This window comes from Miniopterus natalensis, chromosome 16 (genome assembly GCF_054644295.1).
Source record: "Miniopterus natalensis isolate mMinNat1 chromosome 16, mMinNat1.hap1, whole genome shotgun sequence".
In the NCBI taxonomy this organism is placed as follows: domain Eukaryota; kingdom Metazoa; phylum Chordata; class Mammalia; order Chiroptera; family Miniopteridae; genus Miniopterus; species Miniopterus natalensis.
Genome location: NC_142096.1, coordinates 890,103 through 910,256, shown reverse-complemented (window position 1 = coordinate 910,256; position 20,154 = coordinate 890,103). Strand labels below are relative to the sequence as shown.

The following is a 20,154-nucleotide window of genomic DNA, read 5'->3' as shown; positions in this document are numbered from 1 at the left end:
GAAGGTGAAAGCCGGTGTTTGGTTTTAATGAGACGCCCTGACCTGTTCTTGAAGAGCAGCCAGACTTGTTTTGAGAACAGGACGACCAAGGCCGGTCCTACAGCTGAGCCCCAGCTCGTCCCTAGTTGGGCCTCCTGGGCACCTGAGCCGGTGCTTAGTCACCACTGTTAACGAGACGGACGGGAGTGCTCCTGCCTCCCCGAGTTCGCACTCCTTGGGGAAGGGCACGCAGGGGACGGCCAGCAAGCAGTGCTGGGGAGCCCTGAAGGAAGGGGAGCTGGGCTGGTAGAGGCCGCCAGTGGGGGGGACGGGCTGGGTCGGAGTTTGACGGACAGCAGGCTGTGGAGCTGGGGGAAGCACAGTTTATACAGAGCTGTTTGCAAAGACTCTAAAGCAATTGCAGAAACAGGTGACAGGTGTGGTTGGAACGGAGGGGAGGGGAGGTGGGCTGTGGGCTGTGGGCGTGCAGGCAGCTGTCAGGCTGCTGAGGAGTCTGTGCCGACACCGAAGTGGTCGTGTAGCAACACTGCCTGTCCGCGTAGTTCCTCAGACGTGCTTTACACACACTGTCCCAGAAGCCTTTTGGGTTCACTTGGTTGAAGACACATCTGATTCTGTCTGTCCAGCTTTAATCGCTTGGATCTACCGCCGTACAAGAGCTACGAGCAGCTGAAGGAGAAGCTCCTGTTTGCGATAGAAGAGACAGAGGGGTTTGGACAGGAATGAAGGCCGCCCTTGTCAGAGCAGCCCTGGCGCCTGCCCTGCAGCCGTGAAGTTGCGCCGACGGGTGTAGTGAGCGGCGGCTCCTGACCAGGAACTTCCCGAGCGTCTCAAATATAAGTGGTTTCCATTCTTACTCAGAATATGCAAGAGAACTGCTCCTTTCTACTTTATTTATTGTTCCCTCGAACGGACCGGGAAAAAGATCTCCCTAAACTCTGAAGCGACAGACTTAGGAATGAGCATCTACGTTGGAGAGCCCACAGCTCTAGTTTTATAGAGCTGCTCAGCCGTCACCAGGACAGCGCCCCTGCTCCTGCGAGGGTCTGGACGCTTCTCTGCCCCCACATGGGGTTTTCAGGACGGTAATGGGGGCCTGGGCCAAACCCGACTGAGGTGGTTACTAATGCTGCTGGCTCTTCCTGAAGACAGGCAGGTGGACCTGTCCCTCTGCTCTAAATAAACACAATAGTTGAAATGTCCTCTGTGCTACCACTATGGTAATGCAAAGTGATGGGTGAAACCACTTAGCTGGAGTCCCGTCCCAACCAGACCCGCACTGCCTAGTCCGGGATGGGAGCGCAGGTGTGTGTACACGCGCCTCCAGATGCTGGGGGTCTGTGGGGTTCGAGAGTCAGGCACATCTTCTAAAAATGAGGTGGTCTTTACATTTAATTCATAATAAATGGATGCAATTTGATAGGGACACACGAAAGGTGGTGAGAACTTTTCCACTTTTGCTGGTGTTCAGTTTGGTCGGATGAAGAGTTCATAGCATTTGAACTCGAAGTAATGAGTCTAATGATTTTCTATTAGTTTTAATTTCATGAAAATTCTGGGTATCTGAATAAGCATATAAAAAAATCTGTCATTCCCCTTCTATACAGGTTATTTTTGTCCTAAGTGACACTTTCTCATTATCGAGGGCATTTGCTGGACTACAAACACGTATAACAAACTCTGACATGAATGACTGATGCTACTTTAGCGAACGGGCTTCCTTATTAATACAGAACTTTAAATTTGTATCACTTCAGGATGCACTGTAAACTCCATTAACTTAAAACTTTTTATAACCACGGAAGTGGCACCTTAGAATGTTAATGTTTCACTGCTGAGCACACATGAAAAATTAGTGTAAACTTTAAATTCCCTAAAGTTTGTTTTGCCAAAATTTTATTTTTCTATATATTAGATTATGTTCTGCATTTTTTTCAAAACTCACAGTGAAGATGCAATAAAGGCAGCGATCCACTCGGCTGAGTGACTCCTTCCCAAACCCTAAGCAGTGACACACTGGTTCTTATTCACGCCTTAAGAATTAAAAAATAAAAAATCTAATGTGTATGACAGAGGGTGATGCCCAGTCCTCAAAAGTGCTGCTTCAGGGGCCCCGCCCAGAGCTCAGTGAGACCCAGGGGCCCCAGGAGCTTCCAAGGGCTGTCCCCTCCCCACTGCAGGTAAGAAACCACCATGACCAGCTTTCTGGATCCTTGTCAGTCGCCCCCCCCCCCCCCCATCTGACAACAGAAATGCAGACCTGCAGGCAGGGCCCCTTGTCCTGACCTGTTCCGGCGGACAGCTCCCGAGAGGGAGGCTGAGACGCGAGCACCAGCATGGGCCGGGCCCCAGGCACAGTGCACCTCCTCCACCAGGTCCCTGCCGGCCGGCCCTGGACAGCAGCTCTGTTCTCAGTCCTTCCTTGGTTAGAGCTGAGAGGGCTGAGGAAATGGCTCCCCCATAGCCGGGGTTCACCCAGCTCTCATCCTCAAAGCAGATGGGGTGCCAGGTGTCAGCCACAATGACGTCATGACTCCTACTTTTTTAATCACTCAAGAATACTTTCTCCATTGGTTTTTGGAGAGACAGAAACACGAGACATCAACTGGTTGCTGCCTGCAACCCAGGTATGTGCCCTTGACCAAAATCGAACCCGAGACCCTCAGTCCTTGGGCTGATGCTCTAACCACGGAGCCAGACTGGCCGGGCTCCCTCCACTACTTTTCATCCATCCAACTCAGTCCCCTGGAGGTGTCTGTACACGGACCCATCAGGCCTCCCTCCACCTCCATGAGGCTCCTGTGTAGGAACTGCACCCTCAGTCACAGTTCCCAGCCTGAGTGCAGGGCATCTGTCACATGACCCCATGGCCCTCACCAAAGTCATCACAGTGACGCCCAGGCACACAGGCCAACGCAGGACCCAGAGTGAGCACCGCAGGAAAGCAAAAAATGCCACCAAACTGATGTTCCAACAACAAAGACAAGCCCCCAAGGGGTGTCTCCTGCATCCCAGCTCAGCACAGGGGAGCACAACCAGGTGACAATGGCAGTTAAGTGCTTGCTGATGCTCGGTGACTCCTCCATCCAGCTCCATGAGCTGGGTGTTTCTGGGTTTCCCGTTGTCATGACACTTGCTTTAGAGAAGAGAGTCTGGAAAGAGCCTTTCTTACAAAGTCCACAGATCAAAACTCTGCCAACAAGAAGCTGACTCTTCTGGGTTCTTACAGGTCACCAGCCCCTCTGCAAGGCCCTCTTGTCACAGCCTCAGAAGGGAGCATGTCCACAGGGGGGTCAGTGTGACCACCCGGCTGTCCACCATTTCCCAGACAGAACACATTTCTGTGCATGCACGAGAAGGGGCCTGGAGGTGGGCCGGGCAGGAAGGACAGTCAGGGTTAGGGAGCAGGTGCAGGTCTAAGCCAAGGGAAGACCTGGGGCATCAGACTCCTAGGAGTCAGAAGAAACGACGCGCACAGGACCGAGCCCCGTATGGGAGAGGACGGAGCTGACCAGCCCCACAGGTCCAGCAAAAGCACGACTGGGTGCCCAAAAGGCAGGAGATACCCCTAAGGTCACAGCACCAAAGATCCCCACAGCCCACCTGCCTCTCCTGGGTCAGGTCAGACGAGCGGGAATCCACTCAATGAAATACAGTGAAACGATCTCTGAGGTCACTCACTGTCCAATTCCACGTACAGAACTAAAAGTGACAAAGCTAGAAAACGGTCAGGACGGGGGTGGGGGTGACTCGGACAACCAAGGGGGCTCTGTGATGCCGAGGCCACGGCAGGCAGTCTCCACGTGAGACAGAACCGCACACCACACATGAGCACTCGAGGCTGACGTGACAGGGTCTGGCTGCTGTGGTTACAGCCACTGACTCGTCGGTGCAACTTCTGAATCTGCATTTCAAAGTGAAAAAGCACCTGGAAGCTCTGAAGCAGCAGCAGACGGCCTCTCAAAAAGCTTTTCACGGAGGCACCTCCACAAAGGCCTGCAGAGAGAATTCTACCCACACCCCTCACCTCCCTGCTTACCTGCCAGTCCTGCTGCTTAGCTCACAGTTCTCATCTCCACAGAACCCCTCAGGGTCACTCTACATGAAAGCAGAGAAGGCCCAGCACACACACAACCACCCGGGGCCTTGAGAGCAGGGGCACCAGTGGTTTTCAGGTGGTTCTGTAAGGCCGCCAAGGAGAGCAATCGCAGACCACTGGGCTGGCCAGTTCAGTCACTTTTGAGGAAAAAGACGGGGAGTGTTTCAGATCACAAAACAAAGGCAGATCAAATGCAACGTGTGATGTCTGCACCCTGGTTTTAATCAGCGTAAGGTGTTACGGGTCACTGGAGGAATTGAAAGGCCTGCGTATCAAACCACGAGAAGTCAGGTGAGTTCTCCAGTTGTGATGATGGACTATAAGGGGTCTGTGCACCCAGACGACGAGGGGTCAGGACTTGACTATGTCGTCTGTAGTTAACATCAAGGTTCAGGAACACGTGACCACACACACACAGGCAGAATCTACATGTGACCAAACACGCAGGCGCACACGTGTGGAGAGCAGCAGAGAAACAGTACGTGCCCCAGGGTCACGGGGACACCACACCTCCCTAACCTGGGGAGTCTGCCACCCGGACACTCACAGTCAGGGTGCTCCTTTTCGCAAAGGTCAGACTTTGCAGGAGGCACTGTCCTTCTATTTAAACACCTTTCATCCCACTTCTCCCTCCAGTTCTGGGTTCCTGTTCCCCCATCAGGGAACAGAACCTGGGCTCTGTCCAATCACAGACCCCCAACTTGTGAGACCACTTGTTTCCCATCCTCCTGACGGGCTCCCCCCAGGCAGCCTGGCTCCCAGATGCATCATTTAACTGCTTTACACCCAGAACCCCAACTCCCACCCTCCTGACTCCCACTGGCCCCTCTCTGCAAGGTCTCAACTGGAAACCAGTCCAGCTTGAAAGTGCACCCCACATGCCCTCCACCCCACGTGACCGGCCCTCAATGCCAGACGGCCTGGGACTGCTGGTGTTCCAAGCCACGCGGCACCTCCACCACCTCACGGCATTATTTCTGTTTGTGGAGAATCCCATGTATTGAGTTGTTACATGGTCACAGCATCAGGGGCACTGAGAGACCAGCGAGAGCAGTCACGGTCACACACGTATAATTGACAAAGGGCAGGTTTCCCAGCTCGCCCGCTTCTCGGAACCAGCCTCAGTTCTTGCCAAGACCTGTGAGCAACTGAGCGGCTTCTGTCTGTATCTAAAACAGAAACACACACAGCACAGCAGAGGTCAGCTTGTGAAAGGTAAGGTCCTAGGTGGACTGCAGTTCCCAAGTTTCCAAAACCCAGGGAAACACATCATAGGAGCAGAATCTCCCAGCAGTGCCTTGGGGGGCTCTGAGAGACTCCACCCCAGGACCATTGCCGTCCCTGGCGTTTTTGAAGCCTCAGGTGATCAGCTGCATGTCACAGGACTACGGTGGTGCTGCAGCAGGGGCTCCGCAACACCCGTAATTCATGCCTGGGCCACGCTGCTGTTTTCAACCGCGCACTCGGACACCTCACGTTTCCACGGAAGGCTCTTCGCCGAGCGGAGCCCCACGGGAACCCCTCCCTCCATCGCTGCGGACGGTACCTGCTTGTCCTCCTCGGTGCGGGCCGGGTAGTCCTTGGCCTTCAGCAGCCAGAAGGCAGCGAGCTTTCTGTTGTGTAGCTTCAGGTACGTCTTTCCTAACAGAAGCAAGTTTTTGCTATAGAAGTTTGGATCCACTGTTCATAAGAAAGAAAAATTTATCTCAGATGAAACAGCACTGCTCTTATTTTTAAAAGCTTCATTTTTTTCTGGTCTAAATCCCCATGATTCTTGTGGTAACTGACCAGCTAACGGGGACACTCTTGTTCAGCTGTTCCTCTCTCCAGGATGTGTAGCAGTCAAGGTCACGGAGCACCTACAGGGCGCGAGGCTCTGCTGCGCACCTCTCATCTGTGGCAGGTGGGGTGCGAGGGGACTGCCCCTCACCACCTGTGCCCCGGCTGCACCCTACGGGCTGAGAACAGCACATGCCCTCAACACACCTCCTGAGTGAGAGAAATCGAGACACCACACGCTACACGCTGGACCTGCGTGCGCTGAGTGGGGCTGCCTGCAGGCACATATCAAACAAAATCTCTGCTCTCTTGGAATTTATACTGAATAGGAGAGAGAAACATGAGCACAGTGGAATGTGATGTAGAAAAGAGTCAACAGGTGTCCAAGTTCTAAAGTGTGATGAGAAACCAGAGCAGCAGCCAACTCCAGGGGGTTACATCTGGGCTGCGCGGAGGGGAGCAGGTGCAGAGCACGGCTGGCCGAGGGCACTGCCAGCGCCAAGTCTACGGAGGAAAGTGCGGCTGCTCTCACACCCTCGTTTACTCTTACAGACTCCGCCTATCTCCCTGCCAATCCTACTTCTGTCTGGGTAGTTCGCCTCCACTGCTCCCTAACCCAAACCTGCTCTACTTCCTTCCTGGGACCGTATCTGCAAGACGTCGCGTGATGCTCAGGTTTCCTCGAGGGAAGTGTGTTCATCCACTCATCCCAGTCAGCAAGTCTGCCCAGGACCAGGCGAAACAGTCCCACCTCCCCTGCGTTTAGCCTCAGACACGTGGACACGCGTTCCCACGGTGGTGAGAGCGCCCCGAGGAGGAAGTTGCAGGTGCTAAGGGCAGAGGCGGGACCCCTAAACCAGACGAGGGCCATAAGGAGGGCTGCCTTGCACATGACCTTCAAGGTAACCCCCAGAGAAGGGTCAGTGACTGAGGATTACTTTAGCTCCAGGAGAGCAAGACCACGTTTAAGGAAATCAATAAAATATATTAAAAAGATAAATAAAGTCACTATTTAAAAAAGGAAAAAATATGTCTGCAATTTTTGTCCAGTGCGACTATCCAGAGTGGCGGCCCGGCCTGGCCTGGCCCAGCCCAGCCCAGCCCAGCGGGCCTACTTCTTACTCAAGTGATCGTTACTGAACAAAACCTTAAAGACTGTGACAGTGCCCAGTGCAAAGCTGTGTTGGAATAAAGTATCTTTGTTTTAAAATTCCTATTACATATAAAGCGTTCACACAATTTTAACCGTATTAGTATCTGAAATAAAAATATTTTACCTTGTTCTGCCCTTTGAAAGTAGCCTAAGGCCTGTAAAACAGAGAACCCAAACATCATGAAAATGGTTAAAACACTCAATATTACAGAACATTTTCTCAGAATCTATTCCTACGTTACATACAAGCCAAGAAGTCAAGGAAACCCCTTGACATTATGGTCCACTCATAGCACCAGCTAACAGGCCACGCAGGGCCCTTCCAGCCGTAACTCCCAGCACAGCCTTGCGGCTGGGGCAGGGGCGGAGCGTCATGTGCAGCTCGGCTGCTCTGATCTCTTTCAAGTCCCAACAGTGACCACCTGAGAAAACTAGACAGAGCCAAAGCTGCATCTCCTCAGTGACGCATGGTCGCACCCGGGAGTTAAAATCCTTCATCACTGAAATTCCTACATTAACGTGACTGAGTCAGAAGGGGCTGATTCTCTCTGACTCAAACTGTTTGTAACACACTGACTGACTCTGGTTTCTTAAAAACACACCTCATTTGTTACAGTGGAGCTGCCTTTTCTCTGAGAATGCTTTCTTTCCAGTAACGATAAGAATCCCCAGCTGCGTGCGGCCACCACCTCTCAACAGGAGCCACGTGAGACTCCTCCCCAAGCTCTCCAGGGAGCAGCGGCTCCTCATCATGAACGAGGACTGGGAAAGCCACTTCCACTGCCCATTTCCTCACTCTCAACATTTTCTGATGAGTAAACCCAAAACGTTTGCCCAGGAATCCCTCTCAAAGTCGTGGTCTCTCTGGCAGGTAAAGGACGAGCTATGCAGAATGTGCCCCTGGAGCACACTGAGGAGCAGGGGCTGTACTTCCTGTCCTGTTGTGACTTTCATGTGGCCCAAGTTTCAAGTGGAAAATGCAGGCAGCTGTTCGCTGTGGGCATCAGAGCCTCCACAGAGAGATGGACCCTGAGCCACGGACACAGTGAAGATTGGGCAGCCACACTGACCAGTCCCCACAGAGCCCTGCAAGTGCCCACATCACACACCTCCTCGTAGGTGGAGCTGGGAGGGGCTGCAAACAGCACATTGGCAATTCTTCTCTGATACCATGGCATCTCGGCAAACGTGTAACACCTGGAATAAAGGAAGGCCACATGTCCAACTACACTTTCTCGCTCAGAGAATCAGCCACCTTAACAGATATACAGGGAGTCCTCTGTTGTCTGTTTAAACAATGTGTTCTGGACACAATATTTAGGGGTTAACACTCATACTGAATTACACAAAGACTGACTACACTGCTCTATCCACCAGGTCGGCCTTGTGGTCAGCGTGAACAGGCAGGACAGCAGTGGTAACAGCAGTGCCATCACTGGCCCTGATGCCCACGCTGTCCCAGGTGCTGAGCTCCCCGAGTCCCTCTCCTCTTCTCTCCTCTTTGTCTCCTCTCCTCACAACAACCCAAGTTTCTACAACAGAAAAACTCAGAGAAGTTAAAAAAAGATTAAGAAAAAAGACAAAACTGAACATGAGATGCATAAAAAACGGCAACCAACAGCGTTAAGGGCGTATGTTTAAAAGCGCGAGGCAAACAGCTGCCACCTGAGGACCCTGACCCCTCTCTGGAGCAGGAAAAGTGCAAGACCTTTGGTGAGGTCTGAGCCCACCTTTGTTCACTGGCCTCTGACTCAGTGACCGCAGGTGTCTGATTAGTTTATGTCCTTTGTCCTGCAGAAGACCCCTGAGAACAGTTTGACACAGGCCTGCTTAACTGTGACCTCTTAGGAGACAGTATTTAGCTCAACAGAGGTGAGCCTGTGTCCAGAAAGACTCTTAACCCAGCAGGTCACCACAGAGCACACTGGACAGGCTATAGGAAACCAGGAGACACCGAGAGCCAGGTGACTCACTCTCAGATTGTCAGATGCACCTGAATGTGGGAAGCAGAGGCCGAGGCTCCCTGAGCTCCCCCCATTTCACTTCTCCTGGTACAGAACAGTCATTCCCAACAGAGAGAATGGAGTCTGCCATGAAGTTCTAATGCCTGTTTAGTCTCAGCACTAAACAGTCATCCTCCTGTATCCACGGGTTCACTTGCCACAGCTTCAGTTACCATGGTCCACCTCGGACCAAAACTACGAAATGGAAAATTCTAGAGATAATTCATGATTTTAAGCTGCACACCCTTCCAATCAGCGTGATGAGACCGAAGGTGACTGGCAGAGTCACACTCTAGACGTGAACCGTCCTGTGTTCAGTGTCCCCACACTGCCGACGATCCACTATGAGTCACTCAGCAGCCGTCTCAGTGCTCACACTGACCGTGGAGGAATCGCAGAGTTGTGCTCAGGCCCCCGATTTTACTTCTAACAGCCCCAAAGCACGAGAGTGGCAATGCTGGCCAGCCAGACCCACCTCAGAGAAGCCATGGAGCTTCCTCAGGTGAGAAGGTGTCTCCCGGAGAGAACAGTCAGGGCTGGGTACCCCCTGCGGTTTCAGGCAGCCACCGGGGTTGTGGACATATGCCCCGTGGATAAGGGGGGGGTGACTGTACTCGTTTCTGAATGGATTCAGTAACAATGTCTAACATGATCACAATCAAATTTAGTATTTTCTAACAACACATGCACAGCTGCTGGTTAATTTAATGGATTAAGCACTCCCGAGTGCCAAGAGATATTTTAAAACAGCTTACATGTTTTTTTAAACACTACAAAATAAGATCATACTAAGTACCACTGAAATAGTTATTCAAAGAAGTTTTCTTACCAAACACCCATTAGGTGAATCGAGGTAGCATCTTTAGGGTTCAATTCAATTGCTTTCTAAGAAAAAATGAGAAAGTCAAATCATGTTTTCTAAACAGCAGTGAGAACTGTTTACTGAGGAAGCAGGATGTGAACATTTTTTGCGTCTTCCCCGATAACCACACCAGTTTCTCCCTGATCCTGTAACTGGTCAGATTTGCTTTGGTGCACAACTCATTCTGAGGCTACTATTTCACAGGGTTAAGAAACTGATAACAGAGATTCTCAAGATGACAAAAACATAAAATTTTAAGTGAAACTAATTTAAAAACAGTAAGAATCTATAGGTCTCACTGCTTCTTCTAAATTAAAAAAAAAAAAAAAAAAAGGACCACACCTCCTTCTATAGACCCCGTCCAGTCCCCTCCCACAGACTGAGCTTTGGCCATATGACCTGTGTGACAAGTGTGAGGCAGGTTTGCACACAGACTTTCCCCCTGGACGCTTACTCTTGGAGGCCAGCGACCATGTAGTAAAGGGACAGAAGCCACTGGAGACCAGGAGCTGTCCATGCACCTGCCCTGAGGGGCAGGAGAGTGCAGCCCCAGGGAGCTCCGCCGCACCATGCAGAGCAGGAACATGGGTGCTGTCGACCACGGACCGAGAGAGAACCCGCCACTGCTGAGCCCGCAAGTCTGAGGGGTCTGCTAAACTGCAAGGGGTGAGTGAAACAAACCTACGAGAAAGCCACACTTGCTCAGCTCACCAGTACCTCAAAGTGCTCCTTGATGACATAGGCATTTGCGATTTTAGCCTTGATGCCTTCGTAATCCCCGACATCACTAATACAGATGGCAAACCACTGAAAACAGAAGAAAAAGGCACAAGGATAACAATGTCCGTTCAATACAAGGTAATACTAAGTAACTAAACACTGTATCAAATGCACTGGAGCAGAGAGAAGAGGAGAGGACTCGAGGAAATCACACGTCACACACAAGAGGACACGCAGGGAGCAACAAATCTCTAAGAAAGTCGTCAACACTATGCGGAGTGATTCATGTCAAGGGTCTGGTTATAAATTTAGAAAAACCACGACTCCCTACCTACCATTTTATTTCCTGTCCTTTCTAGGACCCGCCTCCTCCCACATCTGCATTGTTATAGTAACAGCAGCCACGCCTGCTGACGGTGACCTTGTCCCCACAGCCAGATGGGACGACAGACCCACACCTGAGCTGCTTCCCTAGGAAGGATCCACAACACCCCCGATCCACACCCCAGCTGCTGCAGGGAGCCTGGGGCTCAGGGTGAGAGAGTTCACAGTGAATGAGGTAGACGGGGGGACAGCAGGGGAGCTGGCAGCCTTGCAGCCATGAGCTAGTACTTCCTGGAGCCTAAACGCCCCCACCCGAGTCCTCAGGTTCTGTGAACTACAACAGTTTCCCACAATAAACATCCCTCTTTCCTATTAGAGCTTTTTTCTCTGTGATTTTAATAACTTTAATCAGAAAAATTTTAACTCAAACTTCTGTTTAAATCTGTTCTCCACCAAAATATTTTGTTACCTTTCAATGTTTATTAAAAATAAGAAAAACTATTTAAAACACACACACACCCCTCTATAGACTATAGACAGACCCTAATCCAGGTGACTGGAAGGGTCGCACAGGGTCTCACACCTGATGCTCTGAGCTGCTCCCTCATCTCAGGACTGGATCAAGCCACCTTCTCTCACGTACCTGTCACCTACGTGCAGAGCAAGCACTCTCCTGATGAGGCTGCATTTCGTGACTTACAGAAAATTATGGACCAGCCAGAGCTGATGGCAGGAGCAGTGACCATGGGTGGTTTTATTTCCATATTTGTGCTCTTCCTTCAATTTCTACAATGTCTACGTCTATACTGAGTTCACATCACTTTTAAAGGAAACTTTTAAGCAGATGTTCCAGCCAGGAAGGGGCTACAGACACTACACTCACCTTCCTGCCTGAAACACTAAAAACAGACAAAACATGAGAAATAAAGACTCTCAAGATACCACACAGCAGGCGAGAGATTCCTAAGACGGGGTGAGTCCACCAGCCTCCCCTACAGCGGGAGCCAGAGGACAATCCCACTCCAACCCCGTGCCGGGAGCTCCAGCCAGTGAAACCCAGCAAAAGAAAGGAAGGAAAGAACAAAGCTAACTCTCTATAGATGACATGGTCTTATACAGAAAACCCTAAGCAATCCACAATTCATACGTTTTGCAAAGCTACAGGACGTGAAGTCAATATGCAAAAGTCAGCTGCATCCCTATACACGAGCAACCAACAGCCTGAAAACAAAATTCAGAAAACAATTCCAATGACAATAGCACCACAAGATACAAAAGGAACCTATGTCTGTCAACAGAAAAATGGGTGCAGGAGAGGTGGTGTGCACGTAAGGTGGGTACAGGAGAGGTGGAACACAAGTACAACGGAAGGCGACTCAGCCACAGGAAGAATGAAACCATATCAGTAACATGAATGGACCGTACTCTGGGCCACAAAAGAAGTCTCAACACATTTAAATGATTTGTATCTGTTTTATCCTTAATATACACCAGTGTGCATGGGGGAGCAGTTAGGGGGGCAGCCCCTAAAGGGCGCCCTCGGAAATGTACCTCAATGGCCAGCGGCTCTACTGAGGACCGTCCAACATGGTCAAGTGATGTCCTCACCCAGTGCCAATAAGGCCCTGCGCTCTCCCCAGTGTCCACTGGGAACCACAGCGCTAAACCAGTCAGGAAATCCAGGAACCAGGGAGTCCCAGGTGGAAAGTGACATGTGGTCTCAGACCAGAAACGGAAGGCGAGGAAAATGAGAAGGCACCTGTCGAGCGCTTGTACCCTGGGGTCAAGGGACAGGATTCCCGAGCCAGTAACACACCTGTGTCGAGGTGGGCACTCACGGGAGGAACTTATCAGACACACAAACGAAGGTCAAGTGTTCAAGACGCAAAGGAAAAAAGTTCCTAAAATGCCTCTTCCCTACTTGAAAGTAGAGAATGTTCCTTCGTATGTCGATCAGGGACAGCAGACGAGCGAAGACAGTGCACCCTCAGGATGTGGTCCCCGTTGTTACTTCAGGCACCTCACCTTGTGAGCCGCAAAGCTGGCTGCGTTTTCCTCTAGCGCCCTCTCTGCGTACTTCAGGGCCTCGTACACCAGGGCCTTTTTCTTCTCTGCTGAGGTTCCGCTAAGCTGAGCAACATCCCGCGATGCCCGAGCCAGACGCCACAGCAGCTCTGCATCTTCACTAATTTGAGGTAAATATAAAAGCACCATTTTATTGATTTTGCAGAGGAAGGGAGAGAGAGAGAGAAAAACATCCACAGGTTGCCTCCCATATGCGCCCCAACCTGGGACTGAACCCGCAACCTACATGCCCTGACCAGGAATCAAACGGCAACCTTTTGGTGTACAGGACGATGCTCATCCAACTGAGCCACCGGGCCTGGGCTAAAACCACCACTGAAGCTTGCGGTTTAAACACCGTAAAAGGTCACATCACTAAGGAATACACTGGTCTTTCAGGCCAGCAAGGGCACAGCCGGAAACACGGTACCAAACGCCATTGTTCACAGAAGTTTATTCTTCTCACACGACTTTATTTGCTAAAATTTCCTACAAAACACCCAGTATTACCCATAAATATTAACCTGCCTGAAATATCTAAAATACCACCTTCCTTAAATCTCTGTGTTTGAATTCTCTGAACACCAGCCCTCTGGAATGTGGCATATAACACGAGACTGCACGCACGGACCTCAGACAGAGCAGCAGAAACGGTGGCCTGGCAGACAGCATCTGATCTAAAGCACAAACTGCTGTGCCTCAGTCCCCCCCTCAACACTGTCCCTGCACACACAGGCATGCGATACACTCGTGTCAGTCAGTGACTGAGCACAGTGCCACTCCAAACCAACCCCTGCCTGAATGAGCCATCCACGTCACTTAAACAGAATTATATAAAATAAGCAAAGGTTAATAAGTAAAATAGTAACCGCAATTAAAAGGCAGAAATAGTTTTAAAATTAACCTTAAATTCCTCTTTATTAAATGTCTGCCTTTAAGCCTACTAAGCTATATACAGGAAGGAGCAAGAGTAGCTTTACAGTTGTTTGTATGGAAAAAGAATACAAGAATAAACTCTGCCACCTGTATGAACAACTGTAAACCCACATTTGGTCCACCAGTGTTCCTTCTCCTTCTTAAAATATTTTTATTGATTTTTAGAGAGGAAGGGAGAGAGAAACATGCCTCCCATATGCTCCCTGACTAGGAATGGAACCCGAAACTTGGGTATGTGCCCTGACCAGGAATCAAACTGGTGACCTTTTGGTGCAGGGACAATGCTCAACCAACTGACCCACACTGGCCAGGACATGTCCTCGTATTTTTTGAAAAGGAGGTATTTGTAGTTTCTCTAAAAAACTGCTTCCAAAGCAACACACAGGCTCTCCAGGGAAGGTACACAACTATCCCAGAGCATTTAAACCTTACATCATTAAAATACTTATTTAAAGGAGAGAGATACAATATAAATGACATAAACAGGTACTCAGAGACTTACCTTGTATGGTCCAAAACAGTAACAAAATGAACAAAGTATTTCAACATTCCAACAGAGTAAGTAGAACAACCTTCTAAATAAACTATGTAGCATTTCTGAGTAACATAAGAAATACCTATAACCAAAACCTTAAGAAATATTACTTTGGAGTAAAAAACCTTTAAAGAACTATGAAAACGTCCAGCACCAAGACCCATGTTAAGTGTTGAATTTAACACAAGACTATTCAGGAGACCACAGGCCCAGGCCCACTGCACGCTGCTTACCTTTCCTTGTACTGGGCCAGCAACTGATAGAGTTTCTCCGTCTCTCCACTCTCATAGAGGTAATCTGCCTGTTGGAGGATTTCTTCAACTCTAAAGGCTATAAGAGAAAAAAACACAGTAAGGTCTACCCAAGCCAGGTGGCAACAGTTCTAAGAAACACTTTCATAGATGAGCAAAGGTAATCAGATTCAAAACTTGCTAAGTAGCAGCCACTGTGGAAAGCGATAACAGAACACCCACAGTGCTGAAAATTATGAACTTGCATGGACTGCACCACACTGTCTACTAGATTCTCTTCATGACCCCACTTATACAGACACTTTACGGAAAAGAGGCAAATCTATCATCAGAACTTAGATAAAATTAACGACAGAGAATGTGAGACATACGTCACTGAAGCTGCTTCAACTAACCCATCAACTGGTTTAGACATTACCCTGCACACCTAACCCTACCCACAGTGGAATGCTCTGAGCTGGCTGGGTACTGAGCTTCAGATATTCCTGTTACTACTAAGGGGCAGACACTGAATTCTGTCTTATGTAAGGGTGCTCACCACGCAGCCCTGATGGCTCCTAGAACCCATTACAGAATTCTGACCTATGAACTGGAAGATAATACATCTGTGTTGTTTTAAGTCACTAAGTTTGTGAAAACGTGTTAGAGGTGAGAGAAACCTATACAATGTTAAATACACTGATCTGTGTATTTAAATACATCTGTGTGCGCGTGTGGCATGTGTGAGCAGCAGAGTGACATTTAAGTCTACTCACTGATTGCTCTCCCATTCCCCGAGGAGCCTGACAGAGATCCCTGTCCCTAATATGACCCAGGAACTCCACAGTCACCACCTAGGTAATTAAAAAAAACATGTTTCCCGGCCAGCGTGGCTCAGCAGTTGAGCATTAACCTAGGATCCAGGAGATCCAGGTTTGATTCCCGGTCAGGGCACATGCCCAGGTTTCGGGCTCGATCCCCAGTCGGCGGCGTGCAGGAGGCAGCCGATCAATGACTCTCTCTCATCACTGATGTTTCTATCCCTCTCTCCCTCTCCCTTCCTCTCTCTGAAATCAACAGATATATTTTTTAAAAATGATAAAAGTTCAACTTTTTGCTAGCATTATTTTTCTATAGCTTCTAAACCACTTATCTCCAACTTCTTTGATACAGTTCTGTGTGGTTTACAAGGCAAGAGGCACTTACTCTGATACTACAGACCCACACAGCACTGGGGTGGAGCGTGCAGACCACGCTCATCTCTGCCAACCAGCTGTGTGTTTACTGGTTTAATGCTCTGCACTTCTCCTGAAAATAGTTAAAAATAAGCTATGTTACTGACATAAGAGACCATTGTCTATCACTCAAGCATTTCATAAGGTGCTGAAGGCACAGCCAGGCCACACGACCCAGCTCCCATGATGGAGCTCTCACTGCGATGGTCTCCTGGCTGGAAGTAATCTGGGCTTTGCTTCCAAGTGCTGTTTGCTGCTCAGGAGCACCTACGCTTTGCACTCATTTCTGCCATGAGGTGGCACTAATGCACACCACTCAGGGTGAGATGCAGAAAGAGATGAAAGTTCTAATCTCTGCTCTCACACTGACACTGAAAATATTTAACTTGGTGAGTCTTTTGTAAAATTAGTCTTCTAATGGCACACTGGCACGCGCGCGTGCGTACACCCCCCGCCCCCCTTAAAAGTACACCCACTGAGCACAACTCTCAAGGATACCTTTTTTAACACCTAATACTCTAGTGAGATAATACGCTCTCCCTAACAGCTCCACAAGCTGCTGTGAATACTGAAAGCTGTGGTGAAAAGTTCAGGAGCTTTAAGCCCAGTGGTTCTATTGCCGAAATGTCACGAGCCAGTGACAATACCAAGTCCTTCTATTTTGTCCTTCGTGAAAATGGCACTTACAAGAAAGGTAAAAAACGGAGTTCTCATTACCTGTTTTTTTAAAGAACAGTCACAGATAAATACAATCAGGAACTAGTCATTTTTAGCTAATATTCTGAAATTCATCTACCAGAACTTTAAATAAAATCTCTGCTTCTTTCCCCACCTCCTTCATGATTACAAAGTGGGGCTGGGAAAGGGCCTAACCTGGCAATTAAGAGACTTTTTCTAATACGCTGAAATTTTGGCTCTGGCTACATATGCAACTTGTTTAAATTTAATTTTTAAAATATGGCAGCTCTGAATATATGTTTATCTGTAGTATGCCAAATAACAAATGTAATTTTTCCACTTTTCAACCAGTTGATATTTAGTACCAAACCACATTGTTTATAAATATTTCTATCTCACAGTAACTGGCATTTCTTAACTGTATCAAGAGTGTAACATGTTAGCAATAAGGAAACCAATCATATCGTTACGTAGCAGGGATTGGCAAAGTTTTTCTATACAGACCCAGACAGTAAGTACTGTATGTGGGTCAGATGTGGTCTCTGTGGGATATTCTTGTTTCCCTCCACAACCCCTCAATCCTTTAAAAATGTATCAAACACTCTTAGCCCAAGGGTCCTATAAAATTATAACATATTAATAGAGTATTTCTCACTGAAGGAGATGTAGTTATTAGAAGAATATATGTCAGACTGATGTGTAGAGGAAAGAAGAAAATACTCTAGCCTATAATAATGTCAGTTTTAGTATCTATTAAAAAATAAGTAAGTTACTAACCCAAACACGACACACACAAACCACCTCAGTGCTCCAACGGGCAGCTGACTCACCTTTGGCTGCAGCATGAACCACAGCAGCTGGAGAAAGGAGCTGGTAAGTTTCAAATCCCAAGTAGGACAAGGCTGAGAACATAAGGCTCCTTTTGAAAGCTCCTGGGTTTCCCATCACCTGTAGAAACAATATGGCCAGAGGTCATCAAACAGAAAATATGAAGCAACTGCTACGGCAAGCAAGAATTACCTCACTTTCCTCCCACCCCCAAAGCAGTCAATCTTAAGCATACTGGAAGCTTAAAATTTGCCTCATCAAATTCCTCAGTAAAACTATTTCACGTTATTATTTTATAGGGAGTGCATATTCTTTTAAGATTCATAACCAAGGCCAAGGGTAGTAGCTTATCACCCTTAATCATGCCGGTAAGTGCTGACTGAAGAGGCATGGATATGCTAAATTGTATAAAATAAAAACCAAAACACCAACATATAATAATATCAGTCCTTTTTTTAAAACTAATTTTTTTAACGGACTGATTTTAGAGAGAGGTCTGTTTCTTACATTTCCTATATCCTCGGCTCAGAACAGACCCATGCTCAGAGTCAATACTCAGCACAAATTTGTCGAAAATTAAACATTCTGAGATGGGTGTTTTGTACAATAGATGACAAATAGAAAAGACAAATGAAATGTCTTCTCCGCCCCTCAGAAGTAGCCTCCACTCTCTGCAAGCTCCTGGGAATAAATACCTCCAACTCAATGTATTGGCATCACGCTTAGAGAAAAACTTGTTAAAAGAAAAACGGAAACGATCAAGGCCTGAAACACACGAACAACTAGAAGAATGGTCATTGTTACAAAGTCCCAACTCCCTGAAAATCCAACACACCTGGAAGGAAGAGGGAACTTTTGTTACTGCCTGTGGCTTAGAGCGGAGGAGTTTTACTACATCGGATCCTGGAATAACATCCTCTCATTAGGAGGCTGATGAGATGCAACAGGGACTTAGCTCTTGTTTCTGTGGATGCGCCTGGGGAAGCAGGTATCTGACACAGGTGGACCTCAGGCCATCCCGCTTCACAGGTGTTTTGATTTCAACAAACTGAAGGCGAGACCCTGCACCAGTGAAAAGACCAGGCCTCGACTGACGGCGGTGACCTGGAGCCCAGCCCGTGATGTCTGGGGCTCTGCAGGACCCAGCACGTTCTGCTCTGTGCTTTCAGAGCCTGACCCTCGCTCTGCTGCTTCTCCAGCGTCCAGGGTTTCAGGGCACTGGCGGCTACACAGGCTCCGGAGACGGTCTACCTGCCACCAAACCCAACATCTTTCCTGCTGAGACAGGGGCACCCTATTCACCGCACCTCAGCTTCCTCTTTTAAAAAGTGGTTAATATGAGTTCTCACCCAAAGGGTGGGAATGAAGATTAAAAAAGCGACGCCAAACACAACGCAAACCCTCAATAGACGTCAGGTTCCACGAAGAGGCTTTAACTTCAGTGCTCGGCGGACACCTGCGGCTGGGCCGGTCCGCGCTCAGCACAGCTCCTCCCTCCCCCCTCCGCGCAGGTGGCCGCGCACCGGCCCCCCCTGGGCACCTGCCCACCGCTCACCTGCCCCCTGGGCACCTGCCCACCGTTCACCTGTCCCCCGGGCACCTGCCCACCGCTCACCTGCCCCCTGGGCACCTGCCCACCTGCCCCCGTGGGCACCGACCCACCGCTCACCTGCCCCCCTGGGCACCTGCCCACCGCTCACCTGGGCACCGGCCCACCGCTCACCGGTCCCCTGGGCACCTGCCCACCGCTCACCTGGGCACCGGCCCACCGCTCACCGGTCCCCTGGGCACCGGCCCACCGCTCACCTGCCCCCCTGGGCACCGGCCCACCGCTCACCGGCCCCCTGGGCACCGGCCCACCGCTCACCTGCCCCCATGCCCCCCTGGGCACCGGCCCACGGCTCACCTGCCCCCTGGGAACCTGCCCACCGCTCACCGGCCCCCTGGGCACCGGGCCCTGCCCGCGAGCTCCCGGAGGGAGGGCCGAGCCCTTTCCCCCCAGGGGCGCCCCGCTGAGCGCCGCGCAGACCGCGGCCCGGAGCCGCCTCCAGGGAAGCGCGAGTCCCGACGCCGCGTCGCGAGCACCAGGCCCCCGTCCTCCAGGCACCAGCCGGCCCGGACCCCGCCCCCGCCCCCCGCGACGCGCGTGACCCGGCCGCTGGAGTCGCCGCAAACCCCGGCGCCGCTTTCCCGGGGGGCGGAGTCCGCGCGGGGAGGGGGACGCGCGGGACGCGGGGCCCGCGCCCAGGCGCTACCTGGGAGCCGTGGAGCCGCCGGGGCCCGCACGCGCCGCGCCCGTTGGCTGCGCCCGTCGGAAGCCGCGGCCCCGGGGCCCCGCCGCGCCTCGCGGGGAAACCGCGCAGGAGCCGCGCAGCGAGCGCCATGACCTCCTGAGGGCCGACGCCCGGCGGGACGGAAGCGCGTCCTCCCGCTTCCTGCCCGCGTGTCTTCCGGCGCAGTTTCTGTGCGCAACTTCCGGTGCAAGGGCCCGGCTCACACACGGCTTCCGGTGGGCGGGGCTGCCCGAGCGGGCGGGGCTTAGCAGGCCTCCCGCGCCTGCGCCGAGGGCCCTGGGCGTGAACCCCCGGGTCCAGCCCCCCGCCCCCACAGCAGGCCCCGCCCCGCCATCAGCCAGGCCCCGCCCCGCCCATCAGCCAGGCCCCGCCCCGCCCCCACAGCAGGCCCCGCCCCTCCATCAGCCAGGCCCC

General features: G+C 50.6%; 2 protein-coding genes across 10 annotated transcripts in view; one reads left to right on the top strand and one right to left on the bottom strand.

The window, feature by feature from the left end:
* WWP1 (WW domain containing E3 ubiquitin protein ligase 1) overlaps positions 1 to 1,202 on the top strand; it is a 42,870-nt gene extending 41,668 nt beyond the window's left edge. For all 6 annotated transcript variants that reach the window (XM_087825242.1, XM_087825243.1, XM_087825239.1 and 3 more), the window contains one exon: positions 627 to 1,202. In XM_087825242.1, coding sequence (XP_087681368.1) covers positions 627 to 726 — 100 coding nt within the window. In that variant the 3' untranslated portion in view covers positions 727 to 1,202. The remainder of the gene's footprint in view (positions 1 to 626) is intronic.
* RMDN1 (regulator of microtubule dynamics 1) lies at positions 452 to 19,830 on the bottom strand. 4 transcript variants are annotated; one of them, XM_087825247.1, is made up of 10 exons: positions 19,702 to 19,830; positions 17,449 to 17,566; positions 14,709 to 14,805; positions 12,966 to 13,125; positions 10,614 to 10,703; positions 9,864 to 9,919; positions 8,141 to 8,228; positions 7,156 to 7,186; positions 5,646 to 5,779; positions 452 to 684 (listed from the first exon to the last, which is right to left on the bottom strand). In XM_087825247.1, exons 1-10 carry the CDS (start codon positions 19,828 to 19,830, stop codon positions 643 to 645), a joined length of 945 nt encoding a protein of 314 aa, XP_087681373.1. In that variant the 3' UTR covers positions 452 to 642. The 4 variants fall into 4 exon arrangements, 3 of the variants coding, with proteins under 3 accessions (XP_087681373.1, XP_087681372.1, XP_016054421.1); XM_087825246.1 differs by lacking the exon at positions 452 to 684 and adding an exon at positions 4,301 to 5,268; XM_016198935.2 differs by lacking the exons at positions 452 to 684; positions 19,702 to 19,830 and adding exons at positions 4,301 to 5,268; positions 18,282 to 18,935.
* Between the last annotated feature and the right edge of the window lie 324 nt (positions 19,831 to 20,154).